At 42.0% G+C, this 23,647-nt stretch overlaps 1 protein-coding gene across 4 annotated transcripts in view; it reads left to right on the forward strand.

Annotated features, from left to right (window-relative positions):
- efr3bb (EFR3 homolog Bb (S. cerevisiae)) overlaps positions 1–23,647 on the forward strand; it is a 40,898-nt gene that overhangs the window by 7,939 nt on the left and 9,312 nt on the right. For 3 of the 4 annotated variants that reach the window (XM_060866149.1, XM_060866148.1, XM_060866150.1), the window contains exons 3-18: positions 11,516–11,595; positions 13,309–13,436; positions 13,660–13,810; positions 14,007–14,128; positions 14,587–14,736; positions 16,335–16,469; positions 16,597–16,675; positions 17,287–17,422; positions 19,605–19,763; positions 20,387–20,498; positions 21,278–21,329; positions 21,403–21,575; positions 21,795–21,870; positions 22,263–22,424; positions 22,658–22,789; positions 22,967–23,034. In XM_060866149.1, coding sequence (XP_060722132.1) covers positions 11,516–11,595; positions 13,309–13,436; positions 13,660–13,810; positions 14,007–14,128; positions 14,587–14,736; positions 16,335–16,469; positions 16,597–16,675; positions 17,287–17,422; positions 19,605–19,763; positions 20,387–20,498; positions 21,278–21,329; positions 21,403–21,575; positions 21,795–21,870; positions 22,263–22,424; positions 22,658–22,789; positions 22,967–23,034 — 1,915 coding nt within the window. The remainder of the gene's footprint in view (positions 1–11,515; positions 11,596–13,308; positions 13,437–13,659; positions 13,811–14,006; positions 14,129–14,586; positions 14,737–16,334; positions 16,470–16,596; positions 16,676–17,286; positions 17,423–19,604; positions 19,764–20,386; positions 20,499–21,277; positions 21,330–21,402; positions 21,576–21,794; positions 21,871–22,262; positions 22,425–22,657; positions 22,790–22,966; positions 23,035–23,647) is intronic. The other variant, XM_060866151.1, reaches the window with a different exon arrangement.

Raw genomic sequence — 23,647 nt, forward strand, 5'->3', positions numbered from 1 at the left:
TTTGCTCCTGACAACATGATTGGGCACGGCTTTGTTCACGGGTAGGTATCGAGCCGTCCGAGCCTCAGCTGGGTCTCGGCACCATTCGCTGACTCAGCAGGCTCGTCGTGCCACGCTGCCAGTCGTGTGATGTCATGGTACGCGATGCAGACGTGTCATGTGAAAAGAAGCTATGCATCTTATAGTACATAGTATTTCACAAGTATGCATATAGAATAAAAGACTATTTTGACTTTTTTTTGTACATATTTCTCAAAGATCTCGTCAAAATGTTGTTTTCTCAGAATCAGAAATCAGAATCAGATTTATTGGCCAAGTGTGTTGACACACACAAGGAATTTGGTTTCAGCAGTTTGTGACCCTCAAAGGTACAGACATAAATTACACTATACTATACAAACTATACAAGAAAACAATGCAGACAATGAGATAAAATATAGACAGAATGAGTATAAAATTGAGGGATTGAGTGACTGAGCCAAGTTTGAGCCAAGCCAAACAGAGAGCAGCGGAGCGTGAAAAGTCTTTGTTTGTTCCGTTGAGAAGAAACAGTTCGTCCATTTTGTTTGGCAGTGAGCGGAGGTTCGCCAGGTGAATCGATGGGAGCGCAGTTCTAAATCCCCTCTGTCGTAGCCTCACTAGCGCCCCGGCGCGCGTCCCTTGCCGGCGTCTCCTCCATGTACCATAGAGCGCTCCTTGTACCATAGAGTTCCAAAAAACTATCCGGGTTTGTGAAAACTGGTGAAAAGTTGTCAGGAGTTAACTGCCGATGTTAAGCAGTTCTTCTCTAGTGTAAGTTATCATGGTAGGGTAACCAAACACACAGAAAGTAAACAAAAAGAAAGTAAGTACTAGAGAGAGTCGTGCTGAGGCAGCCATCTGCGGCGCCATCTTGCTTCTTTCTTTTAGCATTATTAATTTTTCTCTATGTTAATTAAAAGTATTATTAATTATACTTTTTGTAAAGCAGATATTTTTTCTTATTACTAAGGTTTTAGTACTTTATTTATTTATGTATTTATTTAAATTAAGTTTTCTTTTCATTAAATGATTCGCCCGCCTTCTGAATACCTCTTGGGAATTTACGTCTCTCGCAATTCGTTTCGTTCAGGAATATTTTCTCCGGTCTGATCGCAACAAACGTGTCGGTGCAACATTTGCATATATTTTATGTAGTATTTAATTTGTTATTTTTTAAATATTGAAATGATTAAAAAAAGGCTCATTAGAATGCTGAATAGAGTTGAATGTCCTTTTTTTTCTTAATGTTCCTGATTTTTTTTCTAAAATGTTTTTTTACTTCATTTTGTTTTATTATTAATTTATTTTGATTTTAAATAGTTCATTTATTTCTATTTTATTGCCAGCATTTTCCCCCTAATTTAGTCTTTCTAGTCTTCAATTCTCAAGTGCAGTCTGCCCTCTTCCTCATACACTAGATCACCAGTCACTGTGATTGGCAGGCAAGACTGGATAAGCCCCGCCCCCTCAGAGAGCAGGGCCAGTTTAGCTCACAGACAGCTGTGATGTCGACCCTCATGATGCTCAAAACGGGTTTTTGAATAAATGCGAACTATTTAAATATAACTAAGCTTAGTTTTATTTCTATTTATTCATGTTTTTTTCTTTACCATTAAATATATAGACAAACAACACAAGTGTCTGCCTTGTCGGACAGCGTCTTAGTGCGCTGCTTCAATAATAAACAGAACAAACACAGAATGCAAAATCGCTGTTTTGGTGAAACTTTCTGTACAGAAGTCTTCAGGATCGAGGTCTTTGTCATCTTAATTACTTCGAATGAGTGAGAAAAACAGATGAGCGAACGACCGCTTATAGCTGCTGTAATGTACGAGAGAGAACAGAACGTTGTTCCACTATGTTAAACGTGACCGAAATCTGATACAACAATTACAGCACAATCTGTAATGAATGTCAACAAAAAATAGCTTGATTGGATTTAAGCTTTATTAACTTCAGGGCTGGTGACAGTCTCTCATTTCGATCTTTTCTCATGCTCTCCCGCCACACATCGTATTTGTCACGCAGAAAAACTTACTATTTATCATATATTTAATAAGCTGCAGCACCCAAAATGTATCTGTCCGCACCGCTGTCTCTATGGAACCGGGCAGGAGTCAAGCGCGTCTCCCCTGGAGTTCTTAGTCGATCCTGACACTTATCAGCCAATCAAAAAAAAGAGGCTACACAATAGCCAATCAGAAAATAGCACTATTGTATATGGATTTAACGCAACAACCAATAAAAAAACCTATTCATTAGAGAGGATGTTTTTGATGGTCGGTTTGAACAAAACCTCAACACGAAACAGCGTGTCTCTGGACGGGACATTGTCCTCAATCATGACCCTAAAAATTGCTGGGCTTGAGCCGAACTGTTTTAAATGGGAGCAACATTACAAATGATAAAGGAGTCTCTGTGGTGGGGGCGGGGGTTGAAAATGTCACTCTTGCCTGCCCTGTTAGTGTAGGGTAAAAGGATAAAAAACTATGTTTAGCTTCTTTCATAACTATAAGAATAACATAAGAACTGACAGATAATGTAAGAGCTGGTTCTGTATCTCTGCTTCATCTCTGCTTCATCACTCCATCAGGTGTTGATTGTTTTCATATAACATCATGACAACACGCGGTTTATTCATTTTCTTTTTTTATAACTAGTCCTAAGGGGATGCTTTTGTTCAGGATTGTCGTTCTGGTTTACGATGCTGTAATTAATAAATAATTAAACGTCTGAGTGTTGGTGAGTTTGTGTAGCTGTAGTTACAGGATAAACCTGCTGCTGCTGCTTGTCTTCAATTTCATAAAAATAGCAGAAAGTGGGCTCAAGATGTCACTTACATAACAGCATTGAAGGGCACCTTATATCTCTCTGTCTGTATCTCTCTGTCTGTCTCTCTCTTTCTCTCTCTGTCTGTCTCTCTCCCTTTCTCTGTGTGTTTCTGTCTGTCTTTGCCTGCTGTCTCTTTCTGTCTATATTTCTCTATCTGTATGTCCCTCTCTCTTTCTGTGTGTCTCTGTCTGTCTTTCTCTGTCTTTGCTGTCTGTCTGTATTTCTGTCTATATCTCTCTATCTGTATGTCTCTCTCTCTCCCTGTCTGTCTGTCTCACTCTCTTCCTGTCTGTCTGTCTGTCTCTCTCTCTGTCTCTCTCTCTCTCTCTGTCTGTCTGCCTCTCTCTCTCTCTCTCTCTCTCTCTCTCTCTCTCTCTCTCTCTCTCTCTCTCCCCCTGTCTGTCTGTCTGTCTCACTCTCTCCCTGTCTGTCTCTCTCTCTGTCTGTCTCACTCTCTCCCTGTCTGTCTCTCTGTCACGCTCTCTCTCTGTCCGTCTGCCTCTCTCTCTCTCTCTCTGTCTGTCTCTCTCCCTCTTTCTGTCTGTCTGTCTGTCTGTCTCTGTCTCTCTCTCAAGCCCTCTCTCTCTCTCTCTCTCTCTCTCTCTCTGTCTGTCTCTCTCCCTCTTTCTGTCTGTCTGTCTGTCTGTCTCTGTCTCTCTCTCAAGCCCTCTCTCTCTCTCTCTCTCTCTCTCTCTCTCAGAATTCAATTCAATTCAGTTGAGCTTTATTGGCATGACTGTTATATGACAATGTTGCCAAAGCTATTTTTACAGTTATAGACTATTATACATTCGTGTAATCTTTCTCTCTCTCAGGGTTTTTTCAGCATGTTGTTTTTTAAGGGAGACTCCTGTAAGGTGGTTTGTGTTTAGACACCAATTCAAAGCAGGAAAGCTTTGAGGAAATACTTCTACACAGAGAGCTTATTAGCTTGGCAGAGAAACGTATTAACGTCGTCTCAGCCCAAGTGCGATTCTGAATAAGACACAAGTGTTAATGTGGAACAGCAGGTGATCGAGTGGGAGATTCTTTAAAAAAACAAAACAAAGGCGTAATCAAGCTCTAACGCTCCATAATTACACTTCGGTTTCAGATTCAGAGATCCGTGTGAAGCTGCGGCTTTAGTAGAGGTTAGTTAGTGAAGGAATCAACGCTTAGTTCCTGAAGGAATCGAAGGAATGAACGAATAGTATTATTTTTTCCCCCAGACTATCTACACGGCTAGAGACGTTTACTCGTAAAGGGAAGAATTTCACATAAATGTTGTTTATCCTCTTTAGCGAACAAAGTGATGAAAAGTGATATTAAAACTTAGAGTCAAAACACTTTAGTGTCTCAATAAACTGTCCATTAAGAGAGAAGTTTTAAAAGTCAGAGGAAAGCACCGTCTGCCATCTTCCTCATACACAAGCTCACAAAAGAATAACTGAAGATGCTGTGATTGGCATCAGTGGCATTGTGAGGTTGGGGCTTCGGGAGCTTAAGCCGCTCTGTCAGATGTACTGTCAGATGCCTTTGGCCTTTTTAAAGACTAAAAACATTTTGCACTAGAAATAAAGGACAAGACTTCCCAGTACAAGAACCCGTTTATCCGTTAGCGCTTGTTTTTCTCTCTCTCTCGCTCTCTCTTTCTCTTTCTCTGTCTTTTCTTTCTCTCTCTCTCTCTCTCTCTCTCTCTCTCTCTCTCTCTCTCTCTCTCTGTCTTTTCTTTCTCTCTCTCTCTTTCTCTCTCTCTCTCTCGAAATAAAGGACAAGACGTCTAAGTACAAGATCCCGTCTATCCGTTAACGCTTATTTTACACGTTCTTTCCTCTACACACAGTTTAAAGCGTATGTGTCAGGCTGTTAAACAGATCAGTACCTGTTCTGGCACTTGTTAGTATACGGACATTGGACATTCATTGTTAATTCATTCGTTGGATGAGTCGGTGAGGTGATAATAATCGGAGGAAGCAGAGGAAGTTTTTGTGCTTTGATCCAAAGTCTTCGACACTGAATAATAAATTAACCACCACAGTCTGTAAACAAGTAGAGATAAATATTGAGGAAGGAGCTGGAGTGTCAATAAAAAGCCACATCCTGGATGATCTCTCATCTTTGCGATTCTGATTCATTTCGGGTTAATTGACACTCGGAACTAGACAAAGGCTGACGCCGATCCATCCGAACGTTTTGGCTCGAGTCAGGAACAAGGCAGTGAGTCAGCTTTTAGCAGCAGTTCACTTCATTAAATTACAGCTCGCTTTTCCTCCAACCCCCATTGATTGTAAACACAACAATCGGCTCTGGATCAAACTGAAACTGAAACACACCACAGGCCGAAGCGATGCAGCCAACAAAAGCCGTCGCACTCGATCGATTTTATCGGTGCACGTCCACAGGGGTTTCTCATTAACGTACAGGAAATTGCTTCCTGCACTGTAAGCAGAACGAAACGGTGTCCAGGATTTATAGTTGTGCGGTTCCGTGATTGGCATACGGTGCGATTCCATACATACTGCATATATCACATTCTAAAGGTGCAGAGGTTCATCTGTTTATTTCTTCAGTGCTTGGATTTAGATCTACTGTATGTGCCTCACTCTTTTAGACCCTCCCTAACATCCTTAACTGCATCCTTTACTGCAGTCGCCAAGCACAGCCAGAAAATTCTCCTGTAAAGATTAATTAAAAAAACAAACAACCAACCCCGAGTAAACACTGGCAGAGCTTTATTCAATGATGGAGCGATCAATGAAGTTGGACCCAGATTTAGCGCTCGCGCTCCTGGACAAATGCAAACGCAATCCGTATAACGTTTTGAGTTTTCTGAATGGACGGCTTTACACGGTAACGCGACTAGATATGGAGTTATTCTATCTCATCACCAAAAAAAAAAAAAAAACAGGACATTGACCGCACTCAAATCCTCACGAATCAGGACGAGCTGTGTGTTTAAAGAGATAAGCAGAATGGCTTATCTTTAAGCTAGCAACGCTAATATCTGAGCTTAGTACTCATAAGAAGAGCTTAACAGGAAAGTGACAGTAGTGAGACTTGCGAATGGCTCCGTGATCATTCATTTTAGTGTTATAACATGGTCATAATGATCCAGGCTAATGCTAACCTTTAACTGGACCGCTATAGCATCCAGGGGCGGGGTTTTGTGTTCACGGACAGGACTTTGGCTGGGCTCAGCACGTGCATGTAGGCTGTATATTAATTTATTAATAGTTAGTGGCTGAAGCGTGTCACTGTCATGTCTGTGACTCACATCGGTGTCAGGGTGAACTTTGTGTGTCACGTGTCTCTCGTTGAGTACAGTAACTGCAGCGCGACACGGTTAAGCCGAGACGGATCCGGTTTCTAGCAAACCGCACTTTTAAGCCCATTGTGTTCTACATGTATGTGCTGTCAAGATCTTGTCTTGTCTCATGAGTCTTGTCTCATGAGCTCTTGTGATTTCTGTTTGTCTGTAATTTTGTGGCTGTTGAAAGAACGAGTGGGTGGCGATCACAGAGCTCAGTGTGGCGTGGACGGCGTACAGCCGCACGCTACACGTGACCGCTGTACAGCATGTTAACCAGGTTCTGGGAAAGCATCAGCTAGGGTTTGTGAAATGAGACTGAATCGATTGTGAAGCAGACAACGCTACTCATCGATTCATCCTGGTTTACTGACCCGGTGGCTTTTTCAGTTATCCTCAGGACGCTGCATCGCACTTCGATCAAAAATGTAACATGTTTCTCAAGAGAGTGCTGGATAAAATCCAGTATCAAGCTGAATCCCAAATCTCCTCTTATTTGCTTTATATGTTCACTACAAGGAATATAAATAACAGTGCACTCGGACACCAGAAAAAAACGCTAGCCGAGACTCAGAACCACAGACGCTAAAGCCTGGCCGGCATGTTTTGCGAAAGTATTGGCACCCTCGTCTTCGTCTTTTGAAAAGACACAAGCAATGTAGCGGGAAATAAACACTCTGGAAAAAGTTACTGATTTATTAGTCGGTTCTATAACAAGTACTGCGTTATTCACACTGTTACCTGAGGAACAATGCTAATTTAACCAGTCTATGATTCTCTCTCTCTCTCTCTGCACTTTGTCTCGGTTTAGTTCCTTTCCATCAGCTTGTTTTCTCTGTGCAGGTGGTTTGGTGTAGAATAACACCCACAGATACACAGATTGGAGATGAACTCACAGCACAAACATGACTGTATTAGTCATAGGACACCCCTGTGCCCAGCACCCCCCCAAACACACACACACACACAAACTTACACACTTACTCACTATTTCACTTACTCTCTCTCTCTCTCTCTCTCTCTCTCTCTCTCTCTCTCTCTCTCTCTCTCTAAAAGGAGTGTTTTCAGTAAAGTTGAATTAACCTGAATTTATCAAGCACAAAGTAAACTGAATGAACTCTGACCTTTTCCTGTGTACTGCACTGAACACACTGAGTGTTTCACCACCTAATAATCAGGTCAGGATGGAGAGACTCGGTGCTGGAGCAGTATTTGTTTGTGACTTCTTTATTTTCTCAGCTATAAATCATGTCCAGTCTGATCTGGGGGAGTTTCATGGAGCAGGTTTTCTCCTGGACATGAAAAGCATTCATTTATCTCCCTGTTTATTTACACAGTTCACTTTATACCTGCTTATCCATCCATCCAACAACTCACTCATCCATCTATTCACCTATCCATCCAGCCATCCGTTTATCCATCCCTTCACTTACTACTACTTTTATTTATTCACTTGCTCATTTTTTATTTCCATCCATCCGTCTGTCCACTTGCTCATTCTTCAAGTTCGTCTATCCATCCGTCCATTCTTGCAACCACTCACTAACCCATACGTTTATCCTTTCACTGATTATTTCTCTTCATCTTTCCATCCACTATAAACTCATCCATCCAGCCAGCCACCCACAGATTCATTTATCTGTCCACGCAGTCCATCACTTAATTCATCAATCTACTAAGCCAATCACTTATCCATCCATCCATCTACTCATCCATGCATCCTTTCACTCATACATTTATTTATACACCTGCCCATCTACCCATCCATCCATCCATCCATCCATCAATCTATTAACTCATTCGTCATTTTTATCCATCCATCCGTCCATCCAGCCATTCATCTATTAACTCATTCATTATTTCTATCCATCCATCCATCAATCTATTAACTCATTCGTCATTTCCGTCCGTCTGTCCATCCATCCATCCATTCACCCATACATTTGTCTCTCCACTCAGTCTATTAATTAATTCATCTATCCACTAAGCCATTCACACATCTTTCCATCTTTCCATCCTTCCACTAATCCATCAGTCAGTAAGAGTTAATCTTATTGACATTTAACTGTACCGTTAAAGCTGACACACAGCGTGTCATCTACATGTGAAGGGTAATGCACTGTTTTGTGGTTTTAGACTATAGCGATTCATACATACTTTTATAAAATGTGAAATTTGTACCAAATTCATATTCTGTGACTTGTTTGAATTCTCTCGTGACCAGCTCTGTACTCCAGCTGGTTCCTGGTCACGATATGTAATCCCACTCAGGCCATTATTCAGCCTGGCTGTCACTGATGGTTTAGCCACTGAAAGTGGTGCTTCAACTCCTGGGTTATCATCACCTCTGAAAAATCCTCACACACAGTGCTGTAGACGTCCTTACATCCTCCATCCAGAAGGAACCTGGGCGTCGAGTCATAATTATTATTATAACTTTTAAAAATCAGTCCATCTTTAAATCAAGTGAACAGAGTCACCTAAAGATGGTGTGGAGCGGGAAATGTAATTGATAGACTGTGTGTAGCTGTCTGTTTTCTTAAGTAGGGAAAAAGATGACAAGCGGGGACGGCGAACAAAGCTCTTTTAAATTATAAATAAAACAAGCCTGAGGATGAGTTGGTCCTGCTGGAAAGGGGCAAATCTCCTGAATATAAAAATCTTAATCTCTGAGTAAATATTTCAGGGATCCTCCAGCTGCTCTCTCTCTCTCTCTCTCTCTCTCTCTCTCTCTCTCTCTCTCTCTCTCTCCCTCTCTCGCTCTCTCTCTCTCCTTCCCCCCCCCCCCCAAACTACTTCTTATCCTTGTTCTCCCTTCACTGAGAAGATGATTAGCACATGATACATTTGAATTAAAGTAAGGAGCGGTTGAAAACGAACGAAGAAAAGACGAAAGTAACGTGACGTTTAGGCCGTTTCTTTAATGCTTCTTGGCGACGAAAAAAGACGAGAGGATTTCAGTCAGTCATGCTGCACAGTGGAGATGAGCTAGATGGAGCAGGAAAGTAGGTGAATGAAGTGGGGTAAGGAGGGGAACATTTAATCCTCGGTATTAAAATAGATCAGCTGACGCAGGCTTCATGGCGTCGAGCACTTTCAGAAGAGATGCTCCCTCAGGATCACCGTCATTGACGTAGTCAGGTTTCTTTCCATCTATATATTCATTTTGATAATGAATTTCCTCTGAAAGGGAATCATTTCATCATAAAGTTTTTTATGATGGTTTATGATGGTAAAGGTTTTAGCATCAAGATCCATCTCCAGTGCTGCTTAAAGCCAGGACGAAGGGACAAACCTGACTCATCACTGCTGTCGAGTGTCAGCCAATCAAATCGTTCCTGCATAACAGCAAGGACAAGCTGCGAGAGATCAGAGAGAAAAGAACAAGGACGAGGTTGTATTTAGGAAAAGAGGTTAGGTTTGTGTTGCTTTAACATAAAATGCTGTCATGCAAGATGTAGCGAGTGAAGTTAACTTACGGCTTTATTTGTAAGCTGCAGACATATTTATATCATCAATGAACCAGATTTTGGATCAAACAAATTGAACAGAAGAAGAAGAAGCTGTTGTCAGAGCCTTAATGCAGTGTCCCTGGAGCAAAGAGGGTTAAAGGCCTTGCTTAATGTCCCAGCATTGACACTGTGGTGGTGGTGGGGTTCCGATCAGTAGCTCAAATCCTTAACCATTGTCCCAACACCAAGCACTTTTACATTACTAATATTACTAGGTTTGGATTGGATTTGATTGGACATTTCCCAACATTTCTCAATTTAACCGTGACCAGCGAAGAAAAAACAACCTCTAATCTAAATCCTTGAGGAACACCACAGTCTGTGGGAGTAATAGATGACTAGAGAGAGAGCTGATGATGAGAATATTATGATCTGTGATGAACAGACACCTTTTAACCAGCCAGACTCTGCTCTGAACGAGGCTTTATAATCAGACTGGAAAGTCTCCTCTTATATGTTCAGAGAGAACTATGTTTTTCATGCGGTCTTTAATGCCAACCCTACTGCATAATGTATATCTAAGCTGAGAAAGAAAAATATTTTGTGACAAGTAAAGGCTTGTTGTTCTTCACCGATGGTGACTAAGGGTGATGATTAATAACGACGACGCTGACGGCTGAACTGATTGTTACTGTAACTGAGCATTATTTATTACTATAACATGATGTTGCTAATGTTTAGTAAAGAATACTACGATGTGACTCTCTGACTTGCGCTCCAGATGTTTAACAGCTGAGCGCAGAGTGAAACTGGTCTTTAATGGTCACCACATACGGCAAGACGATTAAAGTCTTCAAGTTTTCTTCATGAATATTTTTCTTTAACTAAGGTGAAATCATTTGATTAAAACTGGATTAATTGATGTATCCTATATATCCTGATCCAACTCCAAACCAGGGCCTGTATTCATAAAGATTCTCAGTGTAAAGAGTTTCTCCTAGCGACGTAATTCTGAAAAAATTCTTAGAAATGTGGCATTTCCCTTAAAATTAAAGAGAACATCCTATAAAGATAAATGTTCTACATAAAGCATCTTAAAGGGCTCATAAGGTCAGAAAGTGTTAGCAGTAGTGAGGAGGACTTTAAGAGCTTTAAGAGTTTCTTTATTAGAGGAGAAAATGACTGAAAGGTGAAGATGGAGAAGAAATGTATTGTATACAATATTTAATAATGATAGTGAGTTAATAAGATGATAGAGATCACATTATTATACCAAATTAAATCGTTTTCTGACACTACGGCATTTCGGCCTTGTTTCGGAGATGTTGGTGTAATATTAAAAATGCTGTAGCGAAAGAAATGATATAATTTGTCTGTATGACATTTCTGCTCTGTGTCGGAGATGTTTAAATTTACATTACATTTATAACATTTATAACATCCCTATACGATATAACCTTAAATATCTGAATATAGAGACAAAGTGGTTTATAATAGACCAGATTTTAAAAACGTTCCTTTTTTATTGGACAACCAATCATAGTCTTCGATAGAACGTGTCACCTAGTAACAGGTTAAGCCCCGCCTCCTCTCTAAGATAAAAGTTGTTGTATTGTCCTTGTTCAGAGTCGCTCTGTGATTGGTCCTGAATCACTCTGAAGATAAGATTCCTAGTTAGAAATGTTTCAGATAAATCAGGAGCTTTCTGAGATCATTCTTAGACTCTTTATGAATATGGACCCTGACGTTTTGTGTTTCTGTATTGCTCAAGGTCTTGTGTTGCAAACAGTTTTTTATAGCATCTTACGCAAAAGAGCTTTTCCCCAAGGGTTTGATGATCGTCTGGTGTTTTTCCATCCTAATATCCCTCTCTCTCTCTCTCTCTCTCTCTCTCCCTCTCCCTCTCCCCCTTTCCCTCTCTCAGGAGTGTGTGGTTGTTGCTGTGGGGCTTTCAGGCCCCGCTACAAGAGGCTTGTCGACAACATATTTCCTGAAGATCCAGAGGTGAGAGATGATCCTGCTTCCTGTTCAACACCTGGAGAGAAGAAAATCCTCTTAAACTCTTTTTATCTTTTATCATCATGTAACCAAGGGTCAGATAGACTGCGGCAAGCTTTTCGTTTTTTTTTTACACACAACAAAAAGAGACACAGCCTTTTTGTTCACTAGATAAACGGTGGCAGGTGAATTCACATCTGCGTCCCAAACTGTCCTTACTACGAGTTTAAGATCGGATGCCTAAATAGCACAGACACAAGCGCTGTGTAACGTCTGCAGTCGTTATTCACACCTCTGAAGTGTTTGAGCGGACGCAAACACCTTATTGTACACATCAGTGCGATAGACACGGGTAGCTGTGGCGGTTATTTGGTGTTTTTTTTCTGAACAGGAAGTATAACATATGTAGCATGACACCAGTAGCTTTGGCGTACGAATAGTTTTAGCGTCTTTAACCAGTGTTAGCGTCTGGTAGCCCTGTCCCTTTTCCATTACGTAAGCAAAGCTGCGAGCATTGAGCAAGTGAAATCTAGTGGAGCACTATGGTGTCAAAACATTTGGAGACGAGCATGTGACATCATCCGAATACGCTTCAGGACGTTCCCCTCGTTGTTCTGAATGTTTTGATAGGTCACATGTCCATGTTGTGCAAATTTTTTATTTTCACGTGACGTCTCGTGACGTGAGCAGAATACACGTGAGGCAGTTCTCCTCATTAGGCTGAGTGTTTTGACATGAAGTGTCCAACATTCCACTTACTTTTTCTCAGTTGAATAAATGCATCATCCTGGTACTTGAAGCACACTTTTTGTTCTTCTTGTTTAAGTTTTCAGTGTGAACGCAGTTGTACCGTTTATACTACATTGCTCGTGTAAGGTTGAGGGGGCGAGTCTCTGTTAGGACACAGCGTTTAGTCAAACTCGAATATTCGGGGGTGAGTCTTGAGCTGTCACGATGAAGGAACCGAGTATGATCGTAAGCGTGCGGTTGAAACTTCTTAAGAAATTGAACCCAGCATCTCTGACTGCAGTAGCGTGCAGTAATATTCCAGGATCATCAGAAAGACCAGATCTTTGGCTCTTCTACTTTCAGGCACGATGATGTAGAACACAATGTAAGTCTAATTTCTCTCTAATCGCCCCTGACAGTTCTGTCTGAACAACCATAAATTATTACTACAGGATATTCAGGACGATGAGACGATTTACGGGACAAGGCTTTGGCTGTGCGCCATTCAGGTGTAGAACTTATCTGGCACGATTGTGACGTGCTCGTTTGAATCTGATGCGCATATAAGACGTGCTCTTTCTTTGTGTTGTGATCATCGTGTTTCTCTGTATGTTGCTACTTTATTGATCCCCAGGATCCGTTATCAACGTACAGAGAAATAAGACCATCACCACGCAGCCCCTCGCAAAAAAAAAACAAAAAAAAAAAAACAAATGAAAATAAATTTCAAAAGTTCAAATGGGGTAAAATATTTATTAATATTTTAGATATTAGAGATTAATATTTGTAATTTATTCTTTAATTCATTTATTTTTATATCTTTAATTTCAGGACCGAGCAGCTCAGGAGTCTATTTTTCATGCCTGATAGTTTGTGCCATAGCTTTAACAAATCAAGTTATCTTCTGATTTTCTTCTGTAATTAGCTTGTGTGTGTGTGTGTGTGTGTGTGTGTGTGTGTGTGTGTGTGTGTGTGTGTGTGTGTGTTTAGGACGGGTTGGTGAAGGCCAACATGGAGAAGCTGACGTTCTACGCTCTGTCTGCTCCAGAGAAGCTGGACCGAATAGGAGCCTATCTGTCTGAGAGACTGTGCCGTGATGTGGCCAGACACAGATACGGGTAGGAGAAAGGAACTGGTTAATATGAGTAGTTCCTTTATCCTGAAACGTCCCACTTATCTCTCTCTCTCTCTCTCTCTCTGTCTCTCTCTCTGTCTCTCTCTCTGTCTCTCTCCCTTTGTCTCCCCCCTCCCCCCCTCTCTTTCTCCCTCTATCCCTGTCTCTCTCTCTCTCTCTCTCTCTCTCTCTCTCTCTCTTTCTCTCTCTCTCTCTGTGTGTGTCAGTTACGTGTGTATAGCGATGGAGGCTCTGGATCAGCTCCTGATGGCGTGCCACTGTCAGAGTATCAACCTGTTTGTGGAGAGTTTCTTAAAGATGGTGCGCAAACTGCTGGAGGCCGACAAGCCCAACCTGCAGATACTGGGAACCAACTCGGTACGCACCGATCATACTGGCACTTTACAGTTTATTTAACATTAGTGCAATAGTGCTAAAATGCTGTGGATGCAAACATAAACACAGGACAGTTAGTAGGAGAAAAGAGCGTGTGCGCGATCATCAGCTCAGAGCTTTAACCGTTTCAGCTTTTCATTTGACTTCTTCCATGTGTTCTACGTTTGACTTTCCTCAGTTTGTCAAGTTCGCCAACATCGAAGAGGACACGCCGTCGTACCATCGCAGTTATGACTTCTTTGTGTCCCGCTTTAGTGAGATGTGCCACTCCAACTTTGAGGACCCGGATATTCGCACCAGGTGAGAACGTAGAGCACTTTTAGAAACTTCCAGAGAACTTTTTTCACATGTAAGAATTTGAAATTAAAAGTACCAAAAATAATCAAAATATTAAATGCAGAGACGAATTGAGAAAACTCGTGTTAAACGCTCACATGCTAACAGCACTGCATATTTATACATAAGAAATCAGTCATTAGAAATTTAAGTCACGTTCGAGAGAATTAAAACGAGCTCGAAACTCACAGGACGTCTGCAAATACCGCAGTGGTGATGATGGTGAAACCTAAAGAAATAACCAGAATAACAAACTAAAAAATATCCCTATTATGTCATGTTTGTGAGGATCTTTATTGTATAATCTGACAGGTAAAGTGTTTATAGTTACAGAATTCAGCCAAGATATTATTTGTATTTTGTTCTAATCTCAGAAGTGAGGATTGACCATTTCTGTCTTTCCGAATGTCCCCGTGTCTCAGAATCCGCATGGCCGGTATTAAAGGACTGCAGGGAGTGGTGAGGAAGACGGTCAACGATGAGCTGCAGGCCAACATCTGGGATCCGCAGCACATGGACAAGATCGTACCGTCGCTTCTGTTTAACCTACAGTCTGGAGAAGGCACGGAGAGGTGAGAACGACTCTGTGCTCCATGGGCCACGCTCCATGTCTGTGCAGCGGTGCTTTAGCTCTTATGTCCTCTAAGTTCTTTCATCTGCTCAAACGGCTTCCAAAGCTTCAGCGGGCATGCTAACGTCACACTCGAACATCTCAGCAATCTCTAAAATTATGAGAAATGTTTCAGAAGAAATGTTTTCTGGTCAATAATTGGCATGAAAGAGTTCCTGAGATACCGCGGGGCAGATTTGTGGTCTCTGATGTGGTCTGTGCTGGTGATACTGATGCACTGACCGATGTTCGGCTCTGTCCTCCGGTTCCTCCCGTTTCCGCTCTACTGCTGCGTTTTCCCGTCCATGTGACCGCCGACAGGCGTAATTACAGCACTGGAGGAGACGTTAATTACTCCTATTCGGCTGTTTGAAGTGCTAATTGACTCTTACTGTAAATGGCAGCGTGTTATTAACTTCCCCCTCGACCGTCATTATCAGGGGAACAGAGCATCGAATAAGCGAGAGTTCACCGCAGTCACTCGTTTCTCAGGCGCTTTCTATTACACACTCACCCCTCTGACCTTCCTCTGGACACCCTCGTGCTCCAGGTCTACAGACGTCTTAATTCTTAAATGTTTGGATTCGTGTAGTTCTTTAACACTAGGTTTTCCACAGCACTGGTGAATTCTCATGTTTGATCGGTCAGAAGATTTGGAAAACAATAGCTTGGAAAGAGACGGGGTTCATGCTAATGCAGTTGTTTACAGACAACTACAGACTGTGTGTGAAAATCCCAGGAGGTTTCAGAAATACTCAAAGTTCAACATCTGGCATTAACATTAATGCCACAATCGAGGTCAGAGATTTTCTCTGCAGGATGTTGTGCATCAACACGAACGGCTGATTTAGATAAATGCAGGAATGTACAGGTGTTCCTAATAAAGTGGACTGTATATTAACAGTTCATTCACTTGAATGTTTACCAAAAAAAATCCTCACTGCTAATCCTTGTGAAGTTTTCTTTAAGTTGGTAGTAAATTCGATTCAGAGTCGTTTCAGAGTTGATTCAGGGTCCATTTGCAAAAGTTCACTAGAAAACAGTCTGAGAGAACCTTGTCTTTCATCCCGAAGTGGAAATACCGCTCAACAAACTACAAACATTGCTGCACTGAACAAGATGCACAAGATGAACAAGAACATTATTTGTCTGATTCTGTGGAGCTTTATTAGGGATTTAATCAGAGATTCTGCACCAGGTTTCTGCAGCTGTACCAGGTGGGAACCAGCAGGACGCAGTTATGAGCCGGGGAAGTGAGCGGAGACGAGAATAGGAGTGCTGAATAAATGATGGGGAAATTGGCGAGACCTTTCGTGCATGCGCACACACACACACACACACACACACACACACACACACACACACGGTAATGGGAACACGCTGTGAGATCACACTGAGGAGCTCTGGAAGCCTTCAGCTAATTAATCTCTCTCATCTGCTATCATAACAGCAGATGAAGCTGTGGAGCTCAGTCTTATTTTCTCTGTGTAATAAACATTTTATAACTAACTTCCCTTCTTTTCCTTTTTTCTCCTTTCCTCTGTGTGTGTCTGTGTGTAGTCGTTCTCCCTCTCCGCTGCAGGCCACTGAGAAAGAGAAGGAAGGTCCGGCCGAGCTGACAGAGCGCTGTTTCCGGGAGCTGCTAGGCCGCGCCGCCTACGGCAACATCAAGAACGCAGTCACTCCTGTCCTCATGTAAGAGAGTCCTCCGTTTCTGCACATCATCCTTCTCTTTTCTCTCCAAGTGCTCATCAGGATCTTATCCTTTTTTCTATTCTATTCTTTTAAATCTTTCTCTCGCCTTGCTCTGCTTTTCTTCCAGGCATCTCGATAATCATTCTCTGTGGGAAGGAAAAACATTCGCAGTGCGCTGCTTTAAGATCATCATGTACTCTATTCAGGTGAGAGCTTCTCCTGAGCATGAATCTGTGAGGCTGGAAGTTGTGCTGGAGGACCTTGTCTTACCCGTTACCTCCTTACACATTGAGGAGAGAGTTTGCTTTTTTGGAAGGAAGAATGAGGTCAGAAAATACGCAGTGCGATGTCATGCTGTTGAGACCAATCAGGCTTTAAGTGAGGAGATTAGTAAGGAAAATATTGTTCTTGGGTGAATATGGTGAGATTCCTGACATGAAAATATTTATACTAATTATATATTATTGTCCTTTCTATATACAATTTTACCACTGTCATTATTTCCTCTTTCTCAGCTGAGAGGAAGTATAGAGTTGAACCTTTCACATGGATGATCTCTGTCCCGAATCACGTACTACACATTGCGCACCCACACCGCGCACTGTAGCATCTAGTGTACGAACGTCAGAAGAGTCGTATCATCTCAAACGCAACGCCAATGTTGTTTTACTAACAGGAAGTATGATTTGTTTTCCAGTGACGTCACTACGTTTAGAGCGTTAGAAAAACAGATCACACAACGTGGGGTAATTTTAAACTCATTTGTTTTAGATGTCTTTATACAGACTCTCTCTCTCTCTCTCTCTCTCTCTCTCAGTCTCAGCACTCTCACCTGGTCATCCAGCAGCTCCTGGGCCACCTGGACGCTAACAGTAAGACCTCGGCTACGGTGCGTGCCGGGATCGTGGAGGTTCTCCTGGAGGCAGCTGCTATAGCAGCCAGCGGATCTGTAGGTGAGTGAAGGACAGTGTTGTGCTAGTTACTAAGAAATAGTAACTAGTTACAGTTACTAGTTACTTCATTCAAAAAGTAACTCAATTACTTTGTTGATTACATACACCAAAAAGTAACGCATTACTGTTAAAAGTAACTTTTTAGTTACTATTTTAAAGAAATAATGAGCATATTTCCACATTGAGAAACTCGTCTTGCTCTCGCCTTGACTTGCCGTTACTGCCGCACATACTTGAATAAACGGAAACAAGCCCACAGTGCGGCGTCTTTGTGTTTACAGCGGTTGGCATCCACCAATCCTACAATGCGTCGCTGCTGTAAACAGGTTAGGCTGTGGGCTACACTTCAGCCAAAATGAATTCATTTAAAAAAGTAACAGATAAACGCACCATATGGTAACGGTAACGGAGTTACTTTATTTAAAAAGTAATGCTTTAGAGTATTAGTTACTGTCAAAAGTAACTGCGTTACAGTAACGCGTTACTGCCCAACACTGGTGAAGGATCGCGCACACAGAGAGAAAGCAAACTCGAGCTGGAATGTCTGAAAAGTCTCCACAACCCTGAGAACAGCACGTAATGTCATGTCAGCATAGACGCTCCTAACTCCATTAGTGAAAACTGCAATAGTGAAAGATATTCAGTCATCCATTCTACACATTTCTGATCCTACTGGGTCATGGGGCGGTTGGAAGGGTACACCCAGGACAGCCTATTGCAGGGCTCCATCTCACACACCCATTCGCAATCATTCTGCGCTGTATGTCTTTGTACTGATGGAGGAAACCAGAGAACCCAGAGGACATTTCTAAGACACGGGAGAACATGTTAACTCCACACACAATACACACTCACGCATGCATGCAGAGGTGGGAATCAAACCCACAACCCTGGAAGTGTGAGGCAAATGCACAAACTGTGCCACATTGGGTCATGGGATACTTTATTATTGCCACCTACTGTATTCATTACAGCACAGAGAATTCTTTTCTTTGCATATTCCAACTTTGGAGTTTGGGGTTAGAGCACGGGCAGCTACGATACAGCACCCCTGGAGCAGGGAGGGTTAAGGGCCTTGCTCAGTTGGCCAACAGGGGCAGCATGGCAGTGCTGGGGCTTGAACCACAAACCTTCCGATCAACAACCCAGAACTTTAACCACTTGAGTTTGTGTTTGGATGTGCCTCCTGTTTTCATTTTATAGACACTACACCACCCACCTACGACCCTGGGGTTAAGAAAGCATTGTGAACGTGAGCAGGGAATCATTCACATGTTAAACTCACCTGTCTTTAAGCTTTAGTGGTGGACTTATGTAATGCACCATTAGATGAGTTTATATTTTAGATCAGTCATAATAGGTCACTTTGGAACGTAGATAAATCCTAAACTTACTGATCACTTCTCTGAGATGATGCTGCTGTCTCAGAGCGTGCAAATGTCTCACACCTCGTTTCATTTATTTACCACTTTATCCGCTACTTCAGCTGAAGAACCGAATGACGTGTGATTGAGAAGTGAATATCGAGCACCACACCCTAACAGAAAGACTGAGCCTCTGTATCATATCATCAAACAGCTGAGTGAAAAAATGGAACTGCTGCTGAATGAACTTGAACTCTGCTGATACAGAAGGAGCCCAGGATCTGTGTGACGCCAATATATAACGAGATGTCTGCAAGACCCATGCTGGGTTCTAGTTGTGCAACCTCTTAAACTCCTTATTTAGCTCTTCGTCATCATGTTATTTAGCGACAGAGATCGTTCAGAGTGAGGAACGTTCACCGAAACTGTCACAATTCATCCACTAGAGGGAGGCATTTCCAATACACTGTGAAGTTCATCCATCCTGTTGAAGTTATATGTTTTTTAATTAATAATTAACATGGACTTATTAAGTTGACGGTTCTATGCTTACATTTACAGTCATTGTTCCACAGAGAGTGTTAGTTTTTAAGGCAGAGGCAAGTGTTGTTGCATCATAACATATACAATCCAATCATGTTGTGATATGCAAATGAAGCCCATGATACACTGAGTACATGTCTGGATGTGCAGGTTTGAGTCGAATCTGGGATTCTTATTAGTTCTTCTGTTCTAAGTGACCTCAGGCGTACACATGGAAAGCGATGGCCTCATGATAGTGTCGTATGAATCCCGTCTGCACTCTGTGTGTATTTCAGGCCCCACTGTGCTGGAGGTGTTTAACACTCTCCTCAGGCATCTGAAGCTCAGCGTGGACTACGAGCTCAGCGGATTTTACGACGCAACCACAACAGGCAGCAAAACCGTTAACGAGCACGAAGAGAGACAGCTCCAAGAAGCTGTCATAAAAACAATAGGTAGGTGTGTGTGATTTTTTGTGTGTGCGTGTTTTCTGGAGCAGGTCTCAAAATAATAAAATGGCAGATGAGCCCATTGGAATGATTGACAGTTGCCTAATTATTTTGAAGCCCCGCCTCCTTCCTATAATCACGCATTAGAAATCGTTCCATCTCCTCTAATGGACAAGGTGCTTTCACACGATGTCAAGGTAATCGGAGAATGTTTTGAGTACATTAATATAAAAGTCTGTGTGTTTGATTTTTGGCTAGCAACTATTGTGAATTATAACAAATTATGAAGTATTGTGAGTCAATTTTGAGAATCATAAATATTGTGAATCATCTTTCTATGTCAGTATTATGAATGAAATTGAATCATGAAGCCGATATTGTGAATCAAATCATATTGTGAAGTCAGTAATGTGAATCAATTCGAATCATGAAGCCAGTATTGTAAATCAAATTAAATCAAATTGTGAAGTCAGTAATGTGAATCAAATCAAATCGTGAAGACAGTAAATTGAATCATGAAGCCAGTATCATGAGTCGAATTGAATTGTGACTCGATTGCATTATTACACCCCTAATTACTGTATTACTACTTGTTAGATTTGTTTTGTCCTTTTTTTCTGTGATTTCAGGTTCCTTTGCCAGCACTCTGCCTACATACCAGCGCTCCGAGGTGATGCTCTTCATCATGGGGAAGATCCCAATTCCTGGAATGCAGCTTACACTGCCACCCACAGGCTCTGGGTGCGTACTGCAGCCTCTGAAATAGTAGTTTAGCAAAGTATAGTTCATTACCTTTAATCAGAAGTGTGTACATTATCACAGCATGAACACGTAGACCTGATGATTTCATCTTTAGGTTGATTGAGTGTAACTTTCAAGCAAATGTTATATTTGCAAACATCTCCAGATCCTTTTTTCTTAATATCATTTAGTGAATAAAAAAATAAAACATTATACCAAAAATAATAAAAAACATCTTTCAATAAGTTTATATACAATTTTAAACCATTATCTATATATATATATATATATATATATATATATATATATATATTTTATAGTTAAAAAAATAACGACATGAAAAACAGGAATAAATCGAAAACATTTTCACAATTTATGGATTAAGTAATGAGCAGCATTTAGTCTGTTTATAATTATTTTGAAAGAAAAAATCAGGAGTCCTATATTTTTAATTTATTACAATATTATTACTATCCTGATGTATCATCCAGCTCTAAATCTAGCTTTTGAAAAAAAAAACAAAAAAACAACAGTTTCTTGATGTCTGAAACAAATGTGTTTTTTAATATTAATACATTTTACATGATTAATAAATTTAGTTTCTTTTTTATTTGGTATCTTGTTAGTGATGTTTGTAAGAATGCAACCTGTGTTAGAAATAAATATTACGTCTAAAACACTTTAGGGACTGTAACCTAAATCATTATCATTATTATATTTTCCTAAAAGCTGCGGACTTCACTGATTTCACCTGAATGTGACCTGGTTGTGTTTTTCAGGCCTGAGGGTGACCGGATGATCCAGGTCAAGTTGCTGAAGTCTTTAAGACAGGTACGATCTCTAAAACACTTTACTAAAGGGGACCGTACTGAACGTGTGAAGCTCATGTTCCTCTTCCGTGTAGGTGACGTGTGGCTTCCAGAGCACGAACATGCTGACGGCTTTGCCCAGCTCCTTCCTGGACCCACTCCTGTCCTTTGCGCTGCTGGAGGATGCGCACATCCGCCTGCTCGTCCTCGAAATCCTCGTCAGCCTCATCGATCGCCATGGCAACCTTCCTAAGCTCTCCTCCATAAGGTTTGTAAACATGACTTTCTTAAAAGCGCTGACACTGGAGACTCCTGCCATAACTGTTAAACAGACATTTCCTTACAGAGAACTCTGTGGTTAATTTGTTATTATTATTATTATTATTATTTTATTGCATTTATGTAGCACGTACACAATACAGGTATCTGTGAAAGAGCTGTTACCATAGAAACCGTAACGATTAACGAATCATCTGTCCTTCTGTAGAATCATTGCAGACATTTCTGTGCTTAAACTCAGGATGGAGAAGTGTTCCCGTCAGGATAACCTGTTCATGAAGAAGGTGCGCCTTTAAACTTAACCTCACGCTGATGGGGTGTCTATCTATGAGTCACCTATGATCCAAGGTGGTGTTGTATTACTATTTAAGGTTATTTGTGTGTGTGTGGTGTGTGTGTATGTGTGGTGTACATGTGCGTGGGGTGTGTGTTTGGTGTGGGGTGTGTGTGGTGTGTGTATGTGTGATGTGCGTGTGGCGTGTGTGTATGTGTGTGGTGTACGTGTGCGTGGGGTGTGTGTTTGGTGTGGGATGTGTGTGTGTGTGTGTGTGTGTATGTGTGTGGTGTACGTGTGCGTGGGGTGTGTGTTTGGTGTGGGATGTGTGTGTGTGTGTGTGTGTGTATGTGTGTGGTGTACGTGTGCGTCGGGGGTGTGTGTGGGGTGTGTGTGTTGCAGCATGCCCAGCAGCTCTACAGACACATCTACCTATCGTGTAAGGAGCAGAGCAGCGCACAGCCGCACTTTGAGATGCTTTACTCTCTCCTCTCTCTGATCAGCATGGAGCTTGCTAACGAGGAGGTGGTGGTGGATCTCATTCGCCTCGCTCTGGCCCTGCAGGTGAGACAGGAACTGGGTGAGATGTTTCATATGAAACCAGATATGTTAAAACTTAGACACAATAGAACAGCATTCACTAACGGTGAGTACGATCTGACATCCATCCCTGGTCAAGAGCCAAGAAAAAAATAGACTGAATCTCATAGTGACGTTAGAGTCTTGTTACAGAAGAGGACAGGTAGTGCTTTCTTTGTGTGTTACTCAGCACTGTGATGCAGTGTGTGTGTGTTTAGGACTTGGCTTTAGTCAGTGAGGAGATGTTGCCGGTGTATAACCGCTGTGCTGTTCACGCTCTCACCGCTGCCTACCTCAACCTCATCTGCCAGCTCACCACCCTGCCCACCTTCTGCCAGCACGTCCACGAGGTCAGTGATTCCGCACATCTTCAACATCACATCCTACAGCACACACACAGCACACACACACACACACATAGCCGTGTGCTCAGGAGAAGGAGTACAGAGAACGTCTGTGCATGTAGTACAGCTTCCTAATCGTATCACTCGTATTTAAGTACAGGTGAATTTGTTTGTCTGTTGCAGGTGATCGAGATGAGACAGAAGGAAGCCTTGTTTCTTTTGCCAGAAGATGTGTTTATTGGAAGTCCAAAGTGAGTCTCTGTCTGATTGCCTCTGCCTGTCTGTCTGCCTCTCTTCCTGTCTGTCTGTCTGCCTGCCTCTCTTCCTGTCTGTTTGTCTGTCTGCCTCTCTTCCTGTCTGCCTCTCTTCCTGTCTGCCTCTCTTCCTGTCAGTCTATCTGTCTGCCTCTCTTCCTGTCAGTCTATCTGTCTGCCTCTCTTCCTGTCGGCCTCTTTTTCTGTCAGTCTGTCTGTCTGCTGCTCTTCCTGTCTGTCTGTCTGCCGCTCTTTGTCTGTTTGCCTCTCTTCCTGTCTGCCTCTCTTCCTGTCTCCCTCTCTTCCTGTCTGCCTCTCTTCCTGTCTGTCTACCTCTCTTCCTGTCTGCCTCTCTTCCTGTCTGTCTACCTCTCTTCCTATCTGTCTGCCTCTCTTCCCGTCAGACTCTTTTCCTGTCAGTCTATCTGTCTGCCTCTCTTCCTGTCTGCCTCTTTTCCTGTCAGTCTATCTGTCTGCCTCTCTTCCTGTCTGCCTCTTTTCCTGTCAGTCTATCTGTCTGCCTCTCTTCCTGTCTGCCTCTTTTCCTGTCAGTCTATCTGTCTGCCTCTCTTCCTGTCTGCCTCTTTTCCTGTCAGTCTATCTGTCTTCC

Source organism: Tachysurus vachellii, chromosome 3 (genome assembly GCF_030014155.1).
Source record: "Tachysurus vachellii isolate PV-2020 chromosome 3, HZAU_Pvac_v1, whole genome shotgun sequence".
Lineage (NCBI taxonomy): Eukaryota > Metazoa > Chordata > Actinopteri > Siluriformes > Bagridae > Tachysurus > Tachysurus vachellii.